Source organism: Aquarana catesbeiana, linkage group LG01, assembly GCF_042186555.1.
Source record: "Aquarana catesbeiana isolate 2022-GZ linkage group LG01, ASM4218655v1, whole genome shotgun sequence".
Classification (NCBI taxonomy): Eukaryota; Metazoa; Chordata; class Amphibia; order Anura; family Ranidae; genus Aquarana; species Aquarana catesbeiana.
The window spans coordinates 641,477,450-641,497,452 of NC_133324.1; the positions used below are offsets into that span (position 1 = coordinate 641,477,450).

Here is a 20,003-nt window from a genome sequence, read left to right on the forward strand (position 1 = left end):
CATTTTGTCCTCTTTGAAATTTAAAAAAACATTCTAAGGACTACATATCCCATGGTACCTTGCTGCCTGCAAGCACTGATTCTTTTACGGACTCTACCTCCTGAAACTCCCATTCTTACCACCTCTTTAGTTTTGAAGGCAGCCTTGATGAATTCTGTGCTAGGACAGTGCCTATTTACAGGGCATAGCGAAAATGAATACATTCCATTTTGACCATAAATACTCTTTAAAGCAATCCGTGAACTAATGAACCCGAAAATAATCTGTATGGCAAAATTTCATACGAAAAAAGTCCACGTGTACAGTGATTCCAAATGATGTATATTGTCACAGTACTGAACAGTTCATGAATCTTCCACAAACCTCTTCTATGTATTACACTTCAACACTTGAAAGCACTCACCACCACCATAAGCAACTTGCCCTATAATTGTGACCTAAGTATACGGTCAAAAATGAGCCTGTCCCTTTAAGGAAATATTTTGCTGTATCATGCAGTTGGAGTTCTCTCATAAAATCATTGGATCTCCCATCCAAATACAGAGTTCCAGACAATAATGCCCAAAATGAAATTAAATAATCATGTCCTCACATGCCCTGAATGGTGTTCTAATGGAGGCCCCAACATGTGTGGACATACAGTATGGTTGTGGTTTAGTACAATCTCATGCCACTGTCCCCTTCACCACGGAGGATATTGCGCAGAGGATTTCAATCCCTCTGATGAAGCCACGTTCGTGGCGTAAGGGGTGGAGTCGGTGGCGTAGGAAGTGATCACATGATCATGGTTGGAAGGTAACAGTTATGATCCTTGATGCACAGAAGATGTTTATATAAGGTCCCTGAACTATTCATCACTGTGACAATATGCAGCATTTGTAATTCCTGTACATTTGGACCTTTTTGTGTTTGATTTTTTTGTTATATAGAATAGTTTTGTCTTTTGGGTGGTGCAGTGCTGAATAAATTAATTTTATCTGTACAGTCAAGTGTGGTATGTGGAGCACTGGCTGGATTTCAGTGGTGATTAGCAGATCTCTGTTTGATTAGCTGCAGGGGAGACAATGGGGCATCTTACGCCTTGTTTCCACTGAGTGGATCGGTACGGTACGCTATTTTGAGTGTTTCCATTATGAAAGCGGCCCATACAACCGAACCGCACCATTCAGGGTCCTGCTTCAGATGTGGGGCCATAGAAAATGGTACAGTTCGGTTAGGGCGGAGCTACGATACATTCCACTGATTGGCAGACATGTGACGCCATGCTAGGCATTTTTTCTAAACCCACGTATGGCCCCTGGCGATCCGACTTACAGTGGAAACGCTCACCTGAATAGGCCGGACCATTCTAGGCCTTCCAAACTGTACCGACCCGAACCGATCTGCTCAGTGGAAACGAGGCATAATAGATCCCTGCCCTGATATCTTCATAAGGAGGACTTTATCTGTCCATTTTACATCGCACCGTAAAGGTAAAGAGAAAAAACTTTTTCTTTTGAAAAGTCATATATATTTATATTTTTTAACCACTTAAGGACCGCCGCATGACTATGTACGTCCAAACTTTGAACAGGGATATCGTTGTTATGGCAGCAGCTAGCTGCCATAACCCCGGTATCCCCGTTTTCGTGCGGCGGCCGGCTTTCAGATAAAAGTGGTCCCTGCGGCGGATTCGCCGCGAGATCACTTTTATCGGTGGCGGGAGAGGGCCCCCCCTCCCGACACGATCCGGTGCCCTCCGCCGCTTACCGGAGCCGTCGGTAGCGGCGGAGGCGATCGCGTCCTTACCCGTGGTGTGTCTGGACACGAGTGAGGCTAAGATGGAGCCCACTCGTCTCCATGACACTGCTGGGCGGAAGCGACGTCAATACGTCACTTCCATCCACGCCTCTTAAAGTCATATTTTTTCAAATGTCATTTTTCTAAATGACTTTTTTTTTTTTTTTTTTTAATTGCATTTTAGTGTAAATATGAGATCTGAGGTCTTTTTGACCCCAGATCTCATATTTAAGAGGTCCTGCAATGCTTTTTTCTATTACAAGGGATGTTTACATTCCTTGTAATAGGAATAAAAGTGACACCATTTTTTTTTTTTTTTTTTTTTAAAAACAGTGTAAAAATAAAATATTGTAAAATAAATAAAAATAAAAAAAAAAATTTTAACCCCCCCCGTCCCAACGAGCTCGCGCGCAGAAGAGAACGCATACGCGAGTAGCGCCTGCATATGAAAACGGTGGTCAAACCACACATGTGAGGTATCGCAGCGACCGGTAGAGCGAGAGCAATAATTCTAGCCCTAGACCTCCTCTGTACCGCAAAATATGCAACCTGTAGAATTTTTTAAACGTCGCCTATGGAGATTTTTGAGGGTAAAAGTTTGACGCCATTCCACGAGCGGGCGCAATTTTCAAGCGTGACATGTTGGGTATCAATTTACTTGGCGTAACATTATATTTCACAATATAAAAAAAAATTGGGCTAACTTTACTGTTGTCTTATTTTTTTCTTCAAAAAAGTGAATTTTTTCCAAAAAAGTGCACTTTTAAGACCGCTGCGCAAATACGGTGCAAAAAAAAGTATTGCAACGACCGCCATTTTATTCTCTAGGGTGTTAGAAGAAAAACCATATATAATGTTTGGGGGTTCTAAGTAATTTTCTAGCAGAAAAACCTGTTTTAAACATGTAAAAACCTAAAATCCAAAACGAGGCTCGTCCTTAAGTGGTTAAAGGCATCCCTGTACATACCATAGTGCAATTGTGTGGCAAAGAGCACACGCGCATGTGTAAACATAAATGGCTCTACAGGTGAGTTGTCCCGATTGTCAGAGTGGGAGCAATACTTCTGGGGCCATAATTCATGGTTAACTCTTAACTGATCACCTGTAAATACTTTTAAAATGTCACCTATGGAGAATTATGCATTGGATAAATGGCTGCGCAAATATTGTGCACCATAGAAATTCACAACTGCCATTTTATTCACCTGGGTCTCTGCTTTCAGAAAATATATAATTGTTTGGGAGTTTAAAGTAGTTTCCAGAAAAAAATGCAAATGTTAGCATTGTTGGATAGACTAGGGGGAGGTTAGAACCCCTACCAGGTTTTACTACTATCTTGGGCTCTGCTAGAAAGGTTTTCTTTCAATTTCTGGAACAATATACAACCAGAAAATTAGACAATAATAAACAAAGTGAAGGAATATCTCCAATGAAGCCTCTGGCAGCTGAAAACCTGTCAGGAGAGCTAGTCCTTCCACACTCAACAACTGGGGAGAAAAAAAGATTGTGCTATAGATGGACTTTAAAGCGGAACTCCAGGCACAGACATTTATCACCTTCTATGTACAAAAAGTTACCTTTGCTCTAACACTAAATGTCCAGATCGCTGCACAGCTCCAGCAGTAGTTTTGGCCTGCTCGGAAAATGAGAACTGCAATCTCAATTATGGAAGCTTTAGTTTTATCTATCCGCCCCCCTCTCCTCGGCTACACACATGCGTGTCTGTGTAATACATATACATACACATTTGTTAAAAAAAAAAAAAAAAAAAATATATATATATATATATATATATATATATATATATATATATATATATATATATATATAATGTGATGTATGTCATATCACATACATGATATGTATACAAACTTACACTTGTGCTCAAAAGTTTGCATACCCTAGCAGAAATTGTGGAATTTTGGCATTAATATTGAAAATATGACTGATCATGTCAAAAAAATGTCTTGAGGATAGCAATCACTTGAAGCCGTTTTATTATGACATTTGGTTTTTTGAATCCTTTTTAAAGCATAATAACAAATCGCCCAAATGGCCCTGATGAACAGTTTACATACCCTGGAATGTTTGGCCTTGGTACAGACACAGAAGGTGGCACACACAGGTTAAAATGGCAATTAAAGGTTAATTTCCCACATTTGTGGCTTTTTAAATCACAATTAGTGTCTGTGTATAAATAGTCAATGAGTTTGTTAGCTCTCGAATGGATGCACTAAGCAGGCTAGACACTGAGCCCTGAGGAGGTAGAGAAGAACAGTCAAAAGACCTGCGTAACAAGGTAATCAAACTTTACAAAGATGGAAAAGGATATACTACCTGACCTTGGCTTGGTATCAAAAAAGCCCCTAATTTTCCACTTCTTAAGCAATTAAACAGTACTGACTGGCATATTCAAGGCTTTGGATATCTTTTTTTATATCCTTTTCCATCTTTGTAAAGTTTCCTCATGGCTCAGTGTCTAGCCTGCTTAGTGCATCCATGTGAGAGCTAACAAACTCATTTATATTATTTATACACAGACACTAATTGTGATTTAAAAAGCCACAGATGTGGGAAATTAACCTTTTTATTGTAATTCTTAGCAATAACACACTTAGATCTGTCCACCAAGAGTCTAGTAGATATCCCGGGTATGATGAAGTTTGAAACACAAAATCATAAAATATAATATAATAAATAAATATAAATAAAAAAAAAAAAATAATAATAAAATTTCCCCACAATTCACTATCGCTCAATTCTTCAAGTGTTCTAATTTATTATCGCTCTTTTCTAGCTGGTCTAAAGCCACTTTTGACGTAAAGGGACACTTTTTGGTTGCCATGGACAATCTCAAGTTTCCAGGCAGAAAGAACAGTATATATAATATAAAAGTGCATGCAGGGCATGGGCCAAAGCACTAGGGGCAGAAGGGAAGTGATTTCATACAGTACTGTAATCTGTAAGATTACAGTACTGTATGTGTTATGATTTTGACATTTTTTTGAATTTGCCACCAGGCTCCGCCCCCATGCGTCGCGATGCTCACAGGGAACGGAGCCTGGCACGGAGAGGCTTCGGGCAAAGGACGGAGCCCGCAGACAGCGCGGGGGGACATCGCAGGATCCTGGGGACAAGGTAAGTATACCGCTCCAGGATCCTGAGATGTAATCCCGAGTGTGGCTCGGGGTTACCGCTAATGGTGCTGAAATTTAACCCTGAGCCACACTTAGGAATACCGTCAGGGAGGTTAAATAAGACAGTTGATTTTTGGCATGATCAGTCATATTTTCTATATTAATGACAATTTCACGATTTCTGCCAGGGTATGCGAATTTTGAGCACGAGCGTATGTGTATATGTAAAAGAATTTTTAAAACCAATGCATTGTGTTTTTTTTTTTTTTTTTTTTTCTTTTTTTTATTGTAGTGACCAGCATCCCAGAAACTCCAGAAAATAAGAGACTGAACAATGTATCCCTTTTTAAGAAGGATAAAGGTGTACGTTTTCTGGACTCTGAGTCTGAAATCGAGGACCAAGAAAGTCAACCAAGTATGAGTTCCACACACAGAAAAGCCCACCCAAGGGAAGAGTAAGTAACAAATGGGTCCTAGACACATAATTCTTTACTTTTTTTATAGCCAGAATTGTAAATGGATTCTTGTTAATTTGTATAGCGAAGTTTGATTTTGAGTTTTTGTTCTTTTAAAGCAGCCAGTGAAATTTTTTTTCTTTTGAATTTGTAATCTGTACTGTATCTCTGTAAATTACTGAAGCTTTGAAGTAACGTCCAGGAAAGCCTTATAGTCTATCAAAATCAGGTTTTGACAGATACTTGCTCCCACTTCCAGTCAGATCGCCATGGCCATCTCAGCAGAAGTTCCCTCCCCCGCAGGCTCTTGCGTCACAGGTCCCAGGAGACTGCAGGACCATTCATGGGGTGCAGCGTTGCTCAAGCATGGGCAGCTGACTGTGAAGCCGCAAGGAGTCAGTCGACTGCCCACAGTTAAGATACTGGCCCTGCACCTGAAGACTGGCAAAAAGTTGGGTCGGGTGAGGACATCGCTGGATCCTGGGACAGGTAAGCGTGTGTTCGTGTTGTGTGTTTTTTTTTTTTTTTTTTTTTTCTTTAAGTCAGCAGCTGTAGTAATTGTAGCTGCTGACTTTTAAATTTTAGTTTACAAAGTGAAAAATCTCTTTATTTTATGCCTTCACTCTGCCTATGTTATCTCAAAAAGTCATATACAGACTCTCCCAGTCCATTTCGTGGACTACAAAAAAAAACCCCTCTTTGTTGTGAAGATGAGCAAAGTGGGCGCAGAACGCACTGTGTTATCAGCCCACAACACACCAAAATAAAGAAACATCCCAGTCCCTCTACAACAGTGGTTCTTAACTCCCTTCTTCAGGACCCACCAGACCATATTTTAAGTATTGCCTTTAGGAGATGCAAACTAGATGCAAATACTGCAATCACTGAGCAGCAAATTATATCACCTGTGATGTAATTCAGTTATCTTGCAAACCTGGCCTGTTAGTGGGTCCTGAGGACAGGAGTTAAGAACTACTGCTCTACAATATCTGATTTTTAAGGTACACCATGAGAAGGCCAAATTTTCAAAAATATAGTTTTACAAATATTTAAAACATTCAATATGATCCTTGAGGAACCAGAACAAACAAAACTTATTGAAAAATACATAATACAGGGGTCTCCAACCCCTGGGCCATGGACCGGTGCCGGTCCATTGCTGACCGGCTGCACAGGGCTATCACAGACCACAGTCACTGCTCACCTCCTGCTGTTTGTCCTCTTCTGGCTCCTCTACCAACCCACTGACTATGTAATCCAATCAGCGGGGCAGGAGGAGCTGCAGCACAGAATGTAGAGCTCCTCCCACCCCCTGATTGGTTAACATCATCGAGTGGGTGGGGGAGCCAGGAGAGGAAGCACAGACTGATCACAGCCTCTGCCCTGCTAATGGTACGAGCCCTTTGCAGGGGAGGCAGACATTAGAATAAGGAAGTGTCATGTTAGAGAGGAGCGGGGGGGCAGGGGTACTGTGATGGAGGAGGCGGTGATTGCTAGGGGTACTGTAATATAAAGGAGCTTGCGCTGTACAGGGGCACAATAATCATTCAAATCATCATGCCCCTTTACAGTACTGTGCCCTGTTTACATTACAGTAGTCCCTGTTGCATTAATGTAAAGGCGCACTGTGATGTAAAGGGGCAATGTAATCTAAAGTGGGGCTGTGATGTGACGGGGAACTGTGCTGTAAAGGGGGCACTGTACTGTAAAGGGGCATGATGATTTGAATGATTATCTTGCCCCTAGCAATCACCGCCTCCTCCATCACAGTTCCCCCGCCCCCCCCCCCCCCCCTTTCCTCTCTAACATGACACTTCCCTATTCTAATGTCTGCCTCCCCTGCAAAGAACTCGTACCTCCCAGGGCAGAGGCTGTGATCAGTCTGTGCTTCCTCTGAGGACAGACTCCGTGAATAGCCCCAACCCCTGGTCCCTGGGAAAGTTGGCTGCTGTGAAAGGAGTCCCTGGTGCCAAAAAGTATGGTAACCGCTGACATAACATACAAAAAACATTACTTTTAGAGCTGCACGATTCTGGCAAAAATGAGAATCACTGTTTTTCTGCTTAGAATAAAGATCACGATTCTCGTGGCGTAACATCTTTCACATTATACAAAAAATTGGGCTATCTTTTACTGTTTAGTTTTTTGGGTTTTTTTTTTTTTGCTAAAGTCATTAAAGGATATTTTTTCCAAAAAAAATTGCGTTTGAGAGATCGCTGTGCAAATAGTGTTACATAAATTATTGTAACAGCCATTTTTTTTCTCCAGGGTCTCTGCTAAAAAAAAATATATATAATGTTTGGGAGTTCTAAGTAATTTTCTAGCAAAATAATACTGATTTTAACTTGTAAGCAACAAGTGTGAGAAAAAGGTTTATTCTTTAAGTGGTTAAACTGCCCTCATCTACAGATTGTACGAGTGCTGGCTATATAGCATTTTCCAGGTAATAGTGGCATGTTTTATACTTCCTTTCTGTATGCTTCTGTACAAATGACATCAGAGGGATAAGGGGATTTGCCTTCACCAAATTTTGTATACATGTAAGGGGGGTATTTTGGATATATTTAGTTTTAATTCTCAAGTTGGTTAAACTTCTTTTTTTTTTTTTTTTTTGGTTGTTTACTCTAAGAATGGTAGTAATAGTTTTGTACTGCAGTTTCAGAAGGGATAAAACTTCAACCTGTGTGGCTACATTCTCTCCCTTCCCCTGGAAGCTGAGAGTAAGTATTTAGATGCCAGATCTGGTTATGTTGTGAGAGAAATTGTGCTAATTAAGTGGATATTAATTTCATTAGGGTGCTGTTGTCCTAGGGGCCTGTCTCTCCTCCATGAGTGTTATGCCCTGTGCTGCTATGTTCGCCTGGGAGACTATTGTGCACCCCCTTAACATGAGAGACTGTCTATTTTGTATGTATAACTGATTATATGTGCTATATATGTACTTTTAATAAGATTTATTTATTTATTTTTTTATTATATCTAGTGCATTATAATAGAAGTCTTCCGTCCTGAGAAAGTGGCCTTTTGCTGCAAAATGTGTTTACTTTATACAGGGAAGACGCCTTATGTATCTTTACATCGATTGACTCATGAATGATTATTTGTTTCATTGCTCCATTGAGGTGTCCGTTCCCTATGTAGCAACATTGTCATAAAGTAGTATTCATATGTGTTTTTAAAGAAGTTTTGTATGTTCTAGATCATCAAGTATCCGATTGAATGTTTTAAACAATTGTAAATAAACTAGATGTTTTTATGAAACTTTGGCCTTCTCATGATGTAACTTAATATACAATATTGTAAAGTGACTGAAATGTTACTCTGTTTTGGTGTGCTGCAACAATTACAGGTGTGGTATAGTGGAAGTCCTATTTATATATCAGTCCACAAAAAAATTGGGAATATAAAAGCAGTTACTGTACACTGATGTCAGCTTTATATTGGTCCATTTATATCATGAGATGATCAGATCACATCCTCACCTATGTCTTCAACTCTTAGGCTTCATGTACACTTGGCTGCCGGTTATCGTATGAAAACGTGAAATGCAGCAAAATCTCGCCGCGTTGTCGCAAAAAAAGTGCAGAGCCACAGTAAGAATAACTATAAAAAAAGAGAAAAAAATACAGAAATATCAAAACAATAAAAAGTCCATCAATAAAGTCCATCTAAAATTTAAATCAAATGTGCTCAATACTGTTAATTCCTCGATATTCATATATATCATATGTGATCCACTTGGCATAAAAATGAAAGTGCTCCATCGCAGTGCCCACCACCTATCACTGCAGCCTCTTACCTCCCAAATCGACCTACACTAAGTTGAGGTCTATCATCGCGCTTTCCCGGATACTGGATATATATTGTGCAGCCTCTGGCAGATCATCCATCCATCTTGGGACTCCACCCATGTAGCAAGTGGGAGGAAACCTAAAAAAAAACTCATGGTGTAGTAGGTAAACACCCAATGCTTTATTCAGACCACAAGATAGATCGCCACTTTGAATATAAAAGCAGATAACCTCCTTAAGGATAAAGGTCTATGGAAACAGCATGTAAAAGGGCCGCTACAGTTTTGAATGTGGACTTTACGATTTTGACAAAACTTCTCTCCCAATGACTACAACCGATGATGCCTAACATTATTGATCCAGACCAGATGGGGTTTATGGCCACCGATGTGAATTTGACGAGATTTTTTACCAATATTCATGTTTCACATCTTAAACTAGGATCTAGGGTTGTTGCCTCTCTAGATAAAGAGAAGGCTTTTGATACTCCTTGAATGGCCATTTCTATGGGAGGTACTCCGTAGAATGGGCTTTCCAATGGTATTTATAAAATGGTTGCAGGTCCTATATAGACATCCCACAGCTGCAGTGAAAATGGGGGGAGGGTTGTCGGCTTCCTTCTCATTATTTAGGGGAACTCGACAGGGCTGCCCTCTGTCTCCGACCCGCTTCACTTTTGCAATGAAGCCTGTGGCGGGGGCCCTCCGTACTTCCCCTAATGTTAAGGGGCTGTGGGTTGGTTGGAGGAGAAGGTAGCCTTGTATGCAGATGATCTTTTATTATTTCTGAATTACACTGGACCCTCTCTCCAAGGGACTTTAAAGATATTGGACTCTATTTTAACAGTTACTGGGCTGAAGATAAATTTGACAAAGTTCTTGTTCCTAGTAGATACCGAGGCTTGTAGCATGGCTTTGAGTGATATTCCATTGAAGCGGGTAGAGAACTTTCAAGTATTTAGGAGTTGTAATCTCTCGCCAAGCTTCTGAATTTATATCCTTGAATTTGACTCCGATCCTAGGAGATATTGGGTTTAAGTTGAAAATGTGGAAGTCTCTACCATTGTCCTTTCATGGGACGTATTAACCTCCTAAAAAAGACAATTATTAATTAAAAGCCCAAGGTGTGGTCTAGCTTTTCCAGATTTCTATAAATATTTTTTAGCCACTTGGTTACGGTCGCATGGTGGCTAAGTCCAGATTTATCTAACTCCTCTACTTGGCTGGAAGTGGCTCTTAAGGTACTTTGTATTCAGGGGCCGTAGGGCACCCTTCCAGTTGGCTGCTTCAATGCTCAACACTATTCAAGCTTGGGAGGCCGGCCTTAGATGTGAGCATTATCTTAAAAGATGCAATTTCACCAAAAAGTAACTATATGGGCAAGTGCAGAAGATGTGTTTGAAATCCCTGAGCCGCACATCACAGCGCCAACACTCAAAGGAGCATGCAGGATTTATCTTTATGGTTTAATCCCACCCTTTTTCAATTTTATAAATTACCTGAGCCTATTGCATGGACCAAGCATAATATCAAATTACTCTCTCAGGTGGTCACTGATCAGAAACTGTCTACTTTTTCTATACTTGCTTCAACTTTTAACCTGCCTAGTTCTCATTTATTTAGATATTTTCAGCTTCCCCATACATTTCATGCCCAATTTCCACAAGATAGTTTAATAGTTATACAATCCACTCTCTAGAATCAGTACTTAGGTCTGAATGTTTGGAGAGGTCCACCTCCCAGATTATATTCTCATTTTACCATAATTTCTCTCCTGCCATTGGAGGGTCTTAGAGCTAGGTGGACGCGAGACATACCGGATTTTGACTTTGAAGCCTGGAAGAGTGTGTGGGATTTCCCTCTGCGATCTTTGGTATTCTTGAGAGACTGTATGATTCAATTTAAATTGGTACATAGAGCATATATCACATCACGCAGACTTCAAAACATAAATCCCGCATGCTCATCTGAGTGTTGGCGGTGTGGTGCGGCTCGGATTTCACACACATCTTCTGGACTTGCCCATATATAGTTACTTTTTGGGTGGATGTGGTGGATTTTTTGCATTCTATTTCTTCCGCTCCTTTACAGCTCTCAATGTCTGTATGCTTGCTGGGTCTGGTGGAGGCTACTCTTCCTACAGTGCCAGAGTGAGTGTTCGCTAACATTACATTATTTTATGCAAGAAAAGCCAATGATTTACATTGTAAGAAACCCTCTTCTCCTACGCTTGTATACTGAAACAATTGGTAAATCTCCCACTGTACAGAGACACCTACACAAATAGGGGTTGCCCTAGTAAGTTTGACAAAGTTTTGGCAGAGTGGCTGGTTAAGCCATATGCGGCATCGTATGCTCACAAGGGTTATTGAGCCATGGATTTAATATAGATCTAGATGATGCCTTGGGCCACTGTGGTTAGAAGGGACTAAAGTCTATTTTTGCTAGATTAGATGTGGATTGATATTTCATTTGTTGAATGGGATGGTTTAGATCCTAGCCAAGTTAAAATACCCCTTCATTAATTATCTTTCTCTTTTTATTTTCTATTTTTGAATTGATGGCTGATATGTAATGTGATTGGATCTTGAACTTGCTTTAACTTTTTGCTCCAATATGTATGATGTTTTGTTCTGTTTATTAGGAAAATAAATAAAAAGATTTAATTAAAAGGGCTGCTACCAGACTACAGGGCGTGAGGACGTCATAAGCTCTGCCTCCGTTGTGACCTCGTGATTTCCTCATAGGAAAAATTTTTATATTTATTTATTTTTTTTTTTTGGTCTTTTAGAGCCCTTGAAGCAGCAAATGCCATTCCATTGCACCCTCTTTTTGAGGTCTTTCTCTGTAGGGGTTTGAAACGCCCAGGCACGCCTTTTGACTCCTTCCAAATGCTTACTAGACTTGTTCTCGTTTCCAACTGGGAATATATTGGTGGCTTACTTTTATTAAGGAAACAACTATGATAGTAGGGGACCTTCCTGTGTTCAAAGACCCTACCAATGAGCAGTTGGAAACCCTCTTTAGAACTGTTCTTTTTGGCCTAATTCTTGCAGTGAATTTACTTTGTTAAACCATGGCATGGCATCGCTTTTGCCTCTCAGGTGCTTAGAAGAAAGAAGTGATATTCTAAAGATACAAACTAAATCTTTGCTTTCCGCTCCCTCCTTTTGCTCTTCAGTTACTACCTTCCTGTGTTTCTGCACAGATGGCATATCTACAGTATCTCACAAAAGTGAGTACACCCCTCACATTTTTTGTAAATATTTTATTGTCTTTTCATGTGACAACACTGAAGAAATTACACTTTGCTACAATATAAATTAGTGAATGTACAGCGTGTATAACAGTGTAAATTTGCAGTCCCCTCAAAATAACTCAACACAGCCATTAATGTCTAAACCGCTGGCAACAAAAGTGAGTACACCCCTATGTGAAAATGTCCAGATTGTGCCCAAAGTGTCAATATTTTGTGTGGCCACCATTATTTTCCAGCACTGCCTTAACCCTCTTGGGCATGGATTTCACTAGAGCTTCACAGGTTGCCACTGGAGTTCTCATCCACTCCTCCATGACGATATCACGGAGCTGGTGGATGTTAGAGACCTTGCGCTCCTCCACCTTCCATTTGAGGATGCCCCACAGATGCTCAATAGGGTTTGGGTCTGGAGACATGTTTGGCCAAGTCCATCACCTTTACACTCAGCTTCTTTAGCAAGGTAGTGGTCGTCTTGGAGGTGTGTTTGAATACTGCCTTGCAGCCCAGTCTCTGAAGGGAGGGGATCATGCTCTGCTTCAGTATGTCACAGTACATGTTGGCATTAATGGTTCCCTCAATGAACTGTAGCTCCCCAGTGCTGGCAGCACTCATGCAGCCCCAGACCATGACACTCCCACCACCATGCTTGACTGTAGGCAAGACACACTTGTCTTTTGTATTCCTCACCTGGTTGCCACCACACACACTTGACACCATCTGAACCAAATTAGTTTATCTTGGTCTCATCAGACCACAGGACATTGTTCCAATAATCCATGTCCTTAGTCTGCTTGTCTTCCGCAAACTGTTTGAGGGCTTTCTTGTGCATCATCTTTAGAAGAGGCTTCCTTCTGGGACGACAGCAATGCAGACCAATTTGATGCACTATGCGGAGTATGGTCTGAGCACTGACAGGCTGACCCCCCCCCCCCACCCCTTCAACCTTTTGCAGCAATGCTGGCAGCACTAATAAGTCTATTTCCTAAAGACAACCTCTGGATATGACTCTGAGCACGTTCACTCACCTTCTCTGGTCGACCATGACAAGGCATGTTCTGAGTGGGACCTGTCCTGTTAAATCTACTGTATGGTCTTGGCCACCATGCTGCAGCTCCGTTTCAGGGTCTTGGGAATCTTCTTATAGCCTAGGCCATCCTTATGTAGAGCAACAATTCTTTTTTTTCAGATCCTCAGAGAGTTCTTTGCCATGAGGTGCCATGTTGAACTTCCAGTGACCTGTATGAGACAGTGAGAGTGATAACACAATTTAACATGCCTGCTCCCCATTGGCACCGGAGACCTTGTAACACGAAGGAGTCACATGACATTGGGGAGGGAAAATGGCTAATTGGGCCCAATTTGGACATTTTCACTTAGGGGTGTACTCACTTTTGTTGCCAGCAGTTTAGACATTAATGGCTGTGTTGAGTTCTTCTGAGGGGACAGCAAATTTACACTGTTATACAAGCTGTAAACTCACTACTTTACATTGTAGCAAAGTGTAATTTCTTCAGTGTTGTCATATGAAGATATAATAAAATATTTACAAAAATGTGAGGGGAGTACTCATTTTTGTGAGATACTGTACATTTAGTTATTTGGGATCTAAGGGACCAGGTTGTCTTTGTCCTAGTTCTTGTGGCAGATGTTCCAAAGGGAACCTCTGCCTCCGTTGGAACCTCAAAATACTAATAGTTATTTCATTAGTATAACAAATACAGAAGAATATTTGAACACAATCAATAAAACATTCCAAAACCCTTCACTAAGATAAAATTGACAGCATTGTTGCCAAAGAACATCCTCTGTTGTCCAGACCATTCACACCATGACCCAATCAAGTTTATTCCTTTCAGTCACACCTACATCCTGCTACACAATTCCTCAGGCTCATAACATTATGTATTCATAAGTTGCTATAGAAAAGATTTCTCTCACTGCATCCTAGGTGTCATGATGGTAATATGGGCTCAGTTCTCAGTCCTCTCTGAGCAGAGAGCAGTGACTGTCAGCACTCACTGTAGCACTGGGCTAGCGAGGGATTCAGAAGCGGTTGGCTATGGCTGTCAGCGGCTTGCTAGTGTTTTGATCTTTCTGGCATCTAGCACTGTTTTCACTATGCAAGGATGTCACCTGGGTTTTCTTTTTCTACCAGGTGGGGCTGCATTCTCTTCCGATGCCAGCATTGAGTGTAAAGGAATTCAGGTGTCTCTTGAGCTGCAGGCAGCCCCCAGTTGTTACTGTTCACATTGGGCCTGTTTGCAATTGTTTGCTATGTTCCCACCCCTCTGTTGAAATGCTTTTGAATATTCTAAAAGTGAAAAATGTCATGTCCCTCAAAGGATGAGGAAGAAAATTGGGTTTTTGTACTCACTGAAATATAATTTTCTTGGAGTCCATTGAGGGACACAGGTCCCACCCATCTTTCTGATCATGCCGTCAGTACTGTTTTGCTACAAACCTGAGGCATGCTGGTAGTGTTAGAGGGTTTTCCTGGGCTGACCTACAGTTTTATTTTGTTTGCCAATGTCCAATCCTCCTGTAGGTAGCAGGTGAGAGACTGTGTCTCAACTCTAGGAAAAGGATTTTCCATTATGTACAAAAATTCTGCTTTTCTCAGGACTGGGTTCTTTTTCCAAGTATAAGGAAGAGGGTATTGACAAAAAATCCTTAACCTGTTAGGTAGCTGTGGTTTTGATATGAGCACACTCATCTAAAGCATTGTGTCCTTTTTGTTAAAGGAACGGGGTTTCGGAATCTGCCACAGATGATTCAGCAGATGAATGCCCTCCTCCCAAGACGACTACTGCAACAAATATATCTCAGGTTAACGATGGGACCAAAGATGAAAAACTCGAAAAACTTAAAGAAATCTTCCCTCAAAGGACCAGTGAAGAGCTATTGCAAGTAATGTGGTGCAGTTAAAACCTAATAAGTTTAATTTTCTTTTTTTGTTCATATTTAAAGGGGTATTCTATTCAGCAAAAAAGGAAAAAAAAGTCAGTCTTTGCAATGTCACCCGAAGATGCTTAGGAAAACTACTATATGTAAATAAAAAATTAAAAAGTGTTCTACAATAATCAGATTTCAGCTGTCATTCACTTGGACGCGTTCACTACTTTTTTTTTTTTTTTTAACCGATGAGCTGCATGCAGAATGTCCTTAAAAGGTGAATGGGAACTCATTGACTGAATGGACTGATCGGACAGCGATCGCACAGAGTCGGACAGTCATGCAGGGACGGGTGCATGGAACTGCATGCATTATAGATATAGAGATATATCCTTTTTTAATTTTTTTTAATGCTGAACTCCAGACAGGCAGTTAATAAATACACAGTGAAACAAATTAAATGTGAACTGTGTTTGCCAAAACCTTTTTAATTCTGTTATGTTCATTTTGTGATCCAGGAATCCCTGCCAGCTAGCATAGTTATGTCAATTACTTCACTGTTTTTTACTACAGTTAAACAATACAAATTAATCACTGACCCACCCTAGCCTTTTGAAATTGGACATTAAAGTAGAAGCTGCACATTGACCAGGTCAGTTTTCTCTCCTTTTGTAAGCTTGTTTGCAGTGACTGACAGCACTATCGCATGATAAACTATCATAATTGGGTTCACCCGCTGACCCAAGGCTCGGTTCACACATATGCGACTCTGCACTGCACATTTTGCGTAGACACATTTAGCAAGCGCACCTCAAAACCCAGGGAAAAGGTCCCTGCAGCAGTTTAGAAACTGCACCCTGCATGGGAACCGTAAGTGCAGTGCAGTTCCCAATGCAAGTGCAATTTCCAGGGCGTGCCATTAAGATTAATGGCACCCACTTGCATATAGTGAGTTATATATTTTTTTGTGCAAGTGGTTGCGGCTGCGGGAACCATCTGCACTGATGTGAACCTAGCATTAATGTTTCTATGCTGGGACTAAAGGAATTTAAAATAATTAACCACTTGCCAGCCGCACTATAGGCAAAAAACACCTACAACGTCTTCCAGTTCTGTGAGGGCGTCGGTAGATGTCCTTCCATAACCCTGGCCACTGCGTGGGTTTTGGACACAGCTGATCACAGATCGGGTTAAAGGGCAAATCACAGTGGTCCTTTACCATGTGATCAGCTGTGTCCAGTCACAGCTGATCACATGTACAGTGGGGAAAATAATAATAATGTGATCCCCTGCAGATTTTGTAAGTTTGCCTGCTTTCAAAAGAATGAAGGGTCTATAATTTTTATCATAGGTGTATTTTAAATGATGGACACAGAATATCAACCTAAAATATAGAAGAAAAAAAATGATACAAATGTTTTGGAGTTGCAGTTCAGTGAGTAAAATACAAATTTGATCCTCTACCAACCAACAATAATTGTGGCTCCCACAGACTGGCTACAGTGTGTGCTCATGAGATACACAGATTAGTCCTGTAAACTTAAGGAGGTGCGCCTAATGACAACTCGTTATGTGTATAAAAGACACCTGTCTACAGTATCTTTTTCATTCAAACCTCATCATCATGGGCAAGACCAAAGGGCTGTCAAAAGATAGGGACCAGATTGTAGACCTGCACAAGGCTGAAATGGGCTACCAGACCATTAGCAAGAAGCTTTGTGAGAAGGAGACAACTGTTGGAGCGATTATTCGAAAATAGAAGTAATACAAAATAACCATCAATTGCCTTTGGTCTGGAGCTCCATGCAAGATTTCGCCTCATTGGGTAAGGATGATCATGAGAAAAGTGAGGAATCGGCAGGAGGAGCTTGTGAATGATCTCAAGGCAGTAGGGACCACAGTCACTAAACAAACCATTGGTAACAGTACGCAGCCATAGATTGAAATCCTGCAGCGCCCGTAAAGCCCCCCTCAAAATGGCACATGTACAGGCCCATCTGGAGTTTGCCAATTAACATCTAAATGATTTAGAGAAAGATTGGGAGAAAGTGCTGTGGTCAGATGAGACCAAAATTGGTGAGCTCTTTGGCTTTAACTCGACTCGCCGTGTTTGCAGGAAGTAAAAATGTTGACTATAACCTACAGGCAAGCATGGGGGTGGTGCTCAAGAAGAAGCACATTAAGGTCATGAAGTGGCCTAGCCAGTCTCCAGACCTTAATCCTATAGAAAATGTATGAAGGGAGCTGAAACTTTGAGTTGCCAAGAAACTTTAAGGATTTAGAGAAAATCTGTAAAGAAGAGTGGACCAAAATCCCTCCTGAGATGTATGCAAACCTGGTAACCAACTTCAAGAAATGTCTTACCTCTGTGCTTGCCAACAAGGGTTTCTCCACCAAATACTAAGTCTTGTTTTGCTTGGGGATCAAATATTTATTTTACTCTCTGAACTGCAGCATAATTAACATTTGCATCATGTGTTTTTTCTGGATTTTTGGTTGATATTCTGTTTCTATCATTTAAAATACACCTATGATAAACATTCTAGACCCTTCATTTCTTTGTAAGTGGGCAAACTTACAAAATGTGCAGGGGATCAAATAATAATTTTCCCCACTGTAAACAGACTAGACGGTTATAGGCAGTCCTTTCCTCCCACGCTGTGTCTTTGGGAGGAAAAGAGAGCTGTTAACCGGCAAGCCTGTTGGCACATTGTTTACACTGATCATCAGGGCCCCGGTTATAACTGAAACCCCATCAGAGCCCATCGGTGCAGCCTCATCAGCACACAGCAGTGAAGATGAAAAATTACTTATTTGCAAAAGCTCAGAACTTTAAAAACTTTTTTTCCTAAATTTTTGGTCTTTTTTTATTTAGCAAAAAAAATAAACAGTGATAATTAAATGCCACCAAAAGAAAGCTCAATTTGTGTGAAAAATGGCACAATAGTCATTCAAAGTACGAATTGGCCTGGGCAGGAAGGGGGTAAAAGTGCCCAGTTCCTCATTAATTTACACACAGCACCCCATATTGACAGAAAAACAGAATTGATGACATTTTTGCAGATTTATTAAAAAAGAAAAACTGAAATATCACATGCTCCTAAGTATTCAGACCCTTTGCTCAGGATTTAGTAGAAGCACCCTTTTGATCTAATACAGCCATTAGTCTTTTTGGGAAAGATGCAATAAGTTTTTCACACCTGGATTTGGGGATCCTCTGCCATTCCTCCTTGCAGATCCTCTCCAGTTCTGTCAGGTTGGATGGTAAACGTTGGTGGACAGCCATTTTTAGGTCTCTCCAGAGATGCTCAATTGGGTTTAAGTCAGGGCTCTGGCTGGGCCATTCAAGAACAGTCACAGAGTTGTTGTGAAGCCACTCCTTCATTATTTTAGCTGTGTGCTTGGGGTCATTGTCTTGTTGAAAGGTAAACCTTCGGCCCAGTCTGAGGTCCTGAGCACTCTGGAGAAGGTTTTCATCCAGGATATCCCTGTACTTGGCTGCATTCATCTTTCCCTCGTCTACAACTTTCTCCCATCTCCCGACTGCATCTCTGGAGCTCAGCCACCGTGATCTTTGGGTTCTTCTTTACCTTTCTCACCAAGGCTCTTCTCCCCTGATAGCTCAGTTTGGCCTGGACGGCCAGCTCTAGGAAGGGTTCTGGTCGTCCCAAAATTCTTCCATTTAAGGATTATGGAGGCCACTGTGCTCCTAGGAACCTTAAGTGCAGCAGAATTTTTTTTTTAACCTTGACCAAATCTGTGCCTTGCCACAATTCTGTCTCTGAGCTCTTCAGGCAGTTCCTTTTGACCTCATGATTCTCATTTGCTCTGACATGCACTGTGAGCTGTAGGGTCTTATATAGACAGGTGTATGGCTTTCCTAATCTAGTCCAATCAGTATAATCAAACACAGCTAGACTCAAATGAAGGTGTAGAACCATCACCATTAAATATGAGTGTCACAGCAAAGGGTCTGAATACTTAGGACCATGTGATATTTCAGTTTTTCTTTTTTAATAAATCTGCAAAAATGTTAACAATTCTGTGCTTTTCTGTCAATATGGGGTGCTGTGTGTACATGAGGAAAAAAATGAACTTAACTACTTCAGCCCCGGACCATTTGGCTGCCTAAAGACCAGAGGACTTTTTGCAATTTGACACTGCGTCGCTTTAACTGCTAATTGCGCGGTCATGCAATGCTGTACCCAAACGAAATTTGTGTCCTTTTCTTCTCACAAATAGAGCTTTCTTTTGATGGTATTTGGTCACCTCTGCGGTTTTTATTTTTTGCGCTATAAACGGAAAAAGACCGAAAATTTTGAAAAAAAATGATATTTTTTACTTTTTGTTATAAAAAAAATCCAATAAACTCAATTTTAGTCATACATTTAGGCCAAAATGTATTCGGCCACATGTCTTTGGTAAAAAAAATGTCAATAAGTGTATATTTATTGGTTTGCGCAAAAGTTATAGCGTCTACAAGCTAGGGTACATTTTCTGGAATTTACACAGCTTTTAGTTTATGACTGCATATGTCATTTCTTGAGGTGCTAAAATGGCAGGGCAGTACAAACCCCCCCCAAATGACCCCATTTTGGAAAGTAGACACCCCAAGGAAATTGCTGAGAGGCATGTTGAGCCCATTGAATATTCATTTTTTTTGCCCCAAGTGATTGAATAATGACAAAAAA

The 20,003-nt window shown here is 40.8% G+C and overlaps 1 protein-coding gene across 1 annotated transcript in view; it reads left to right on the forward strand.

Annotated features, from left to right (window-relative positions):
• SMARCAD1 (SNF2 related chromatin remodeling ATPase with DExD box 1) overlaps positions 1–20,003 on the forward strand; it is a 193,097-nt gene that overhangs the window by 19,648 nt on the left and 153,446 nt on the right. The window contains exons 3-4 of the mRNA XM_073601046.1: positions 5,209–5,371; positions 15,162–15,327. Coding sequence (XP_073457147.1) covers positions 5,209–5,371; positions 15,162–15,327 — 329 coding nt within the window. The remainder of the gene's footprint in view (positions 1–5,208; positions 5,372–15,161; positions 15,328–20,003) is intronic.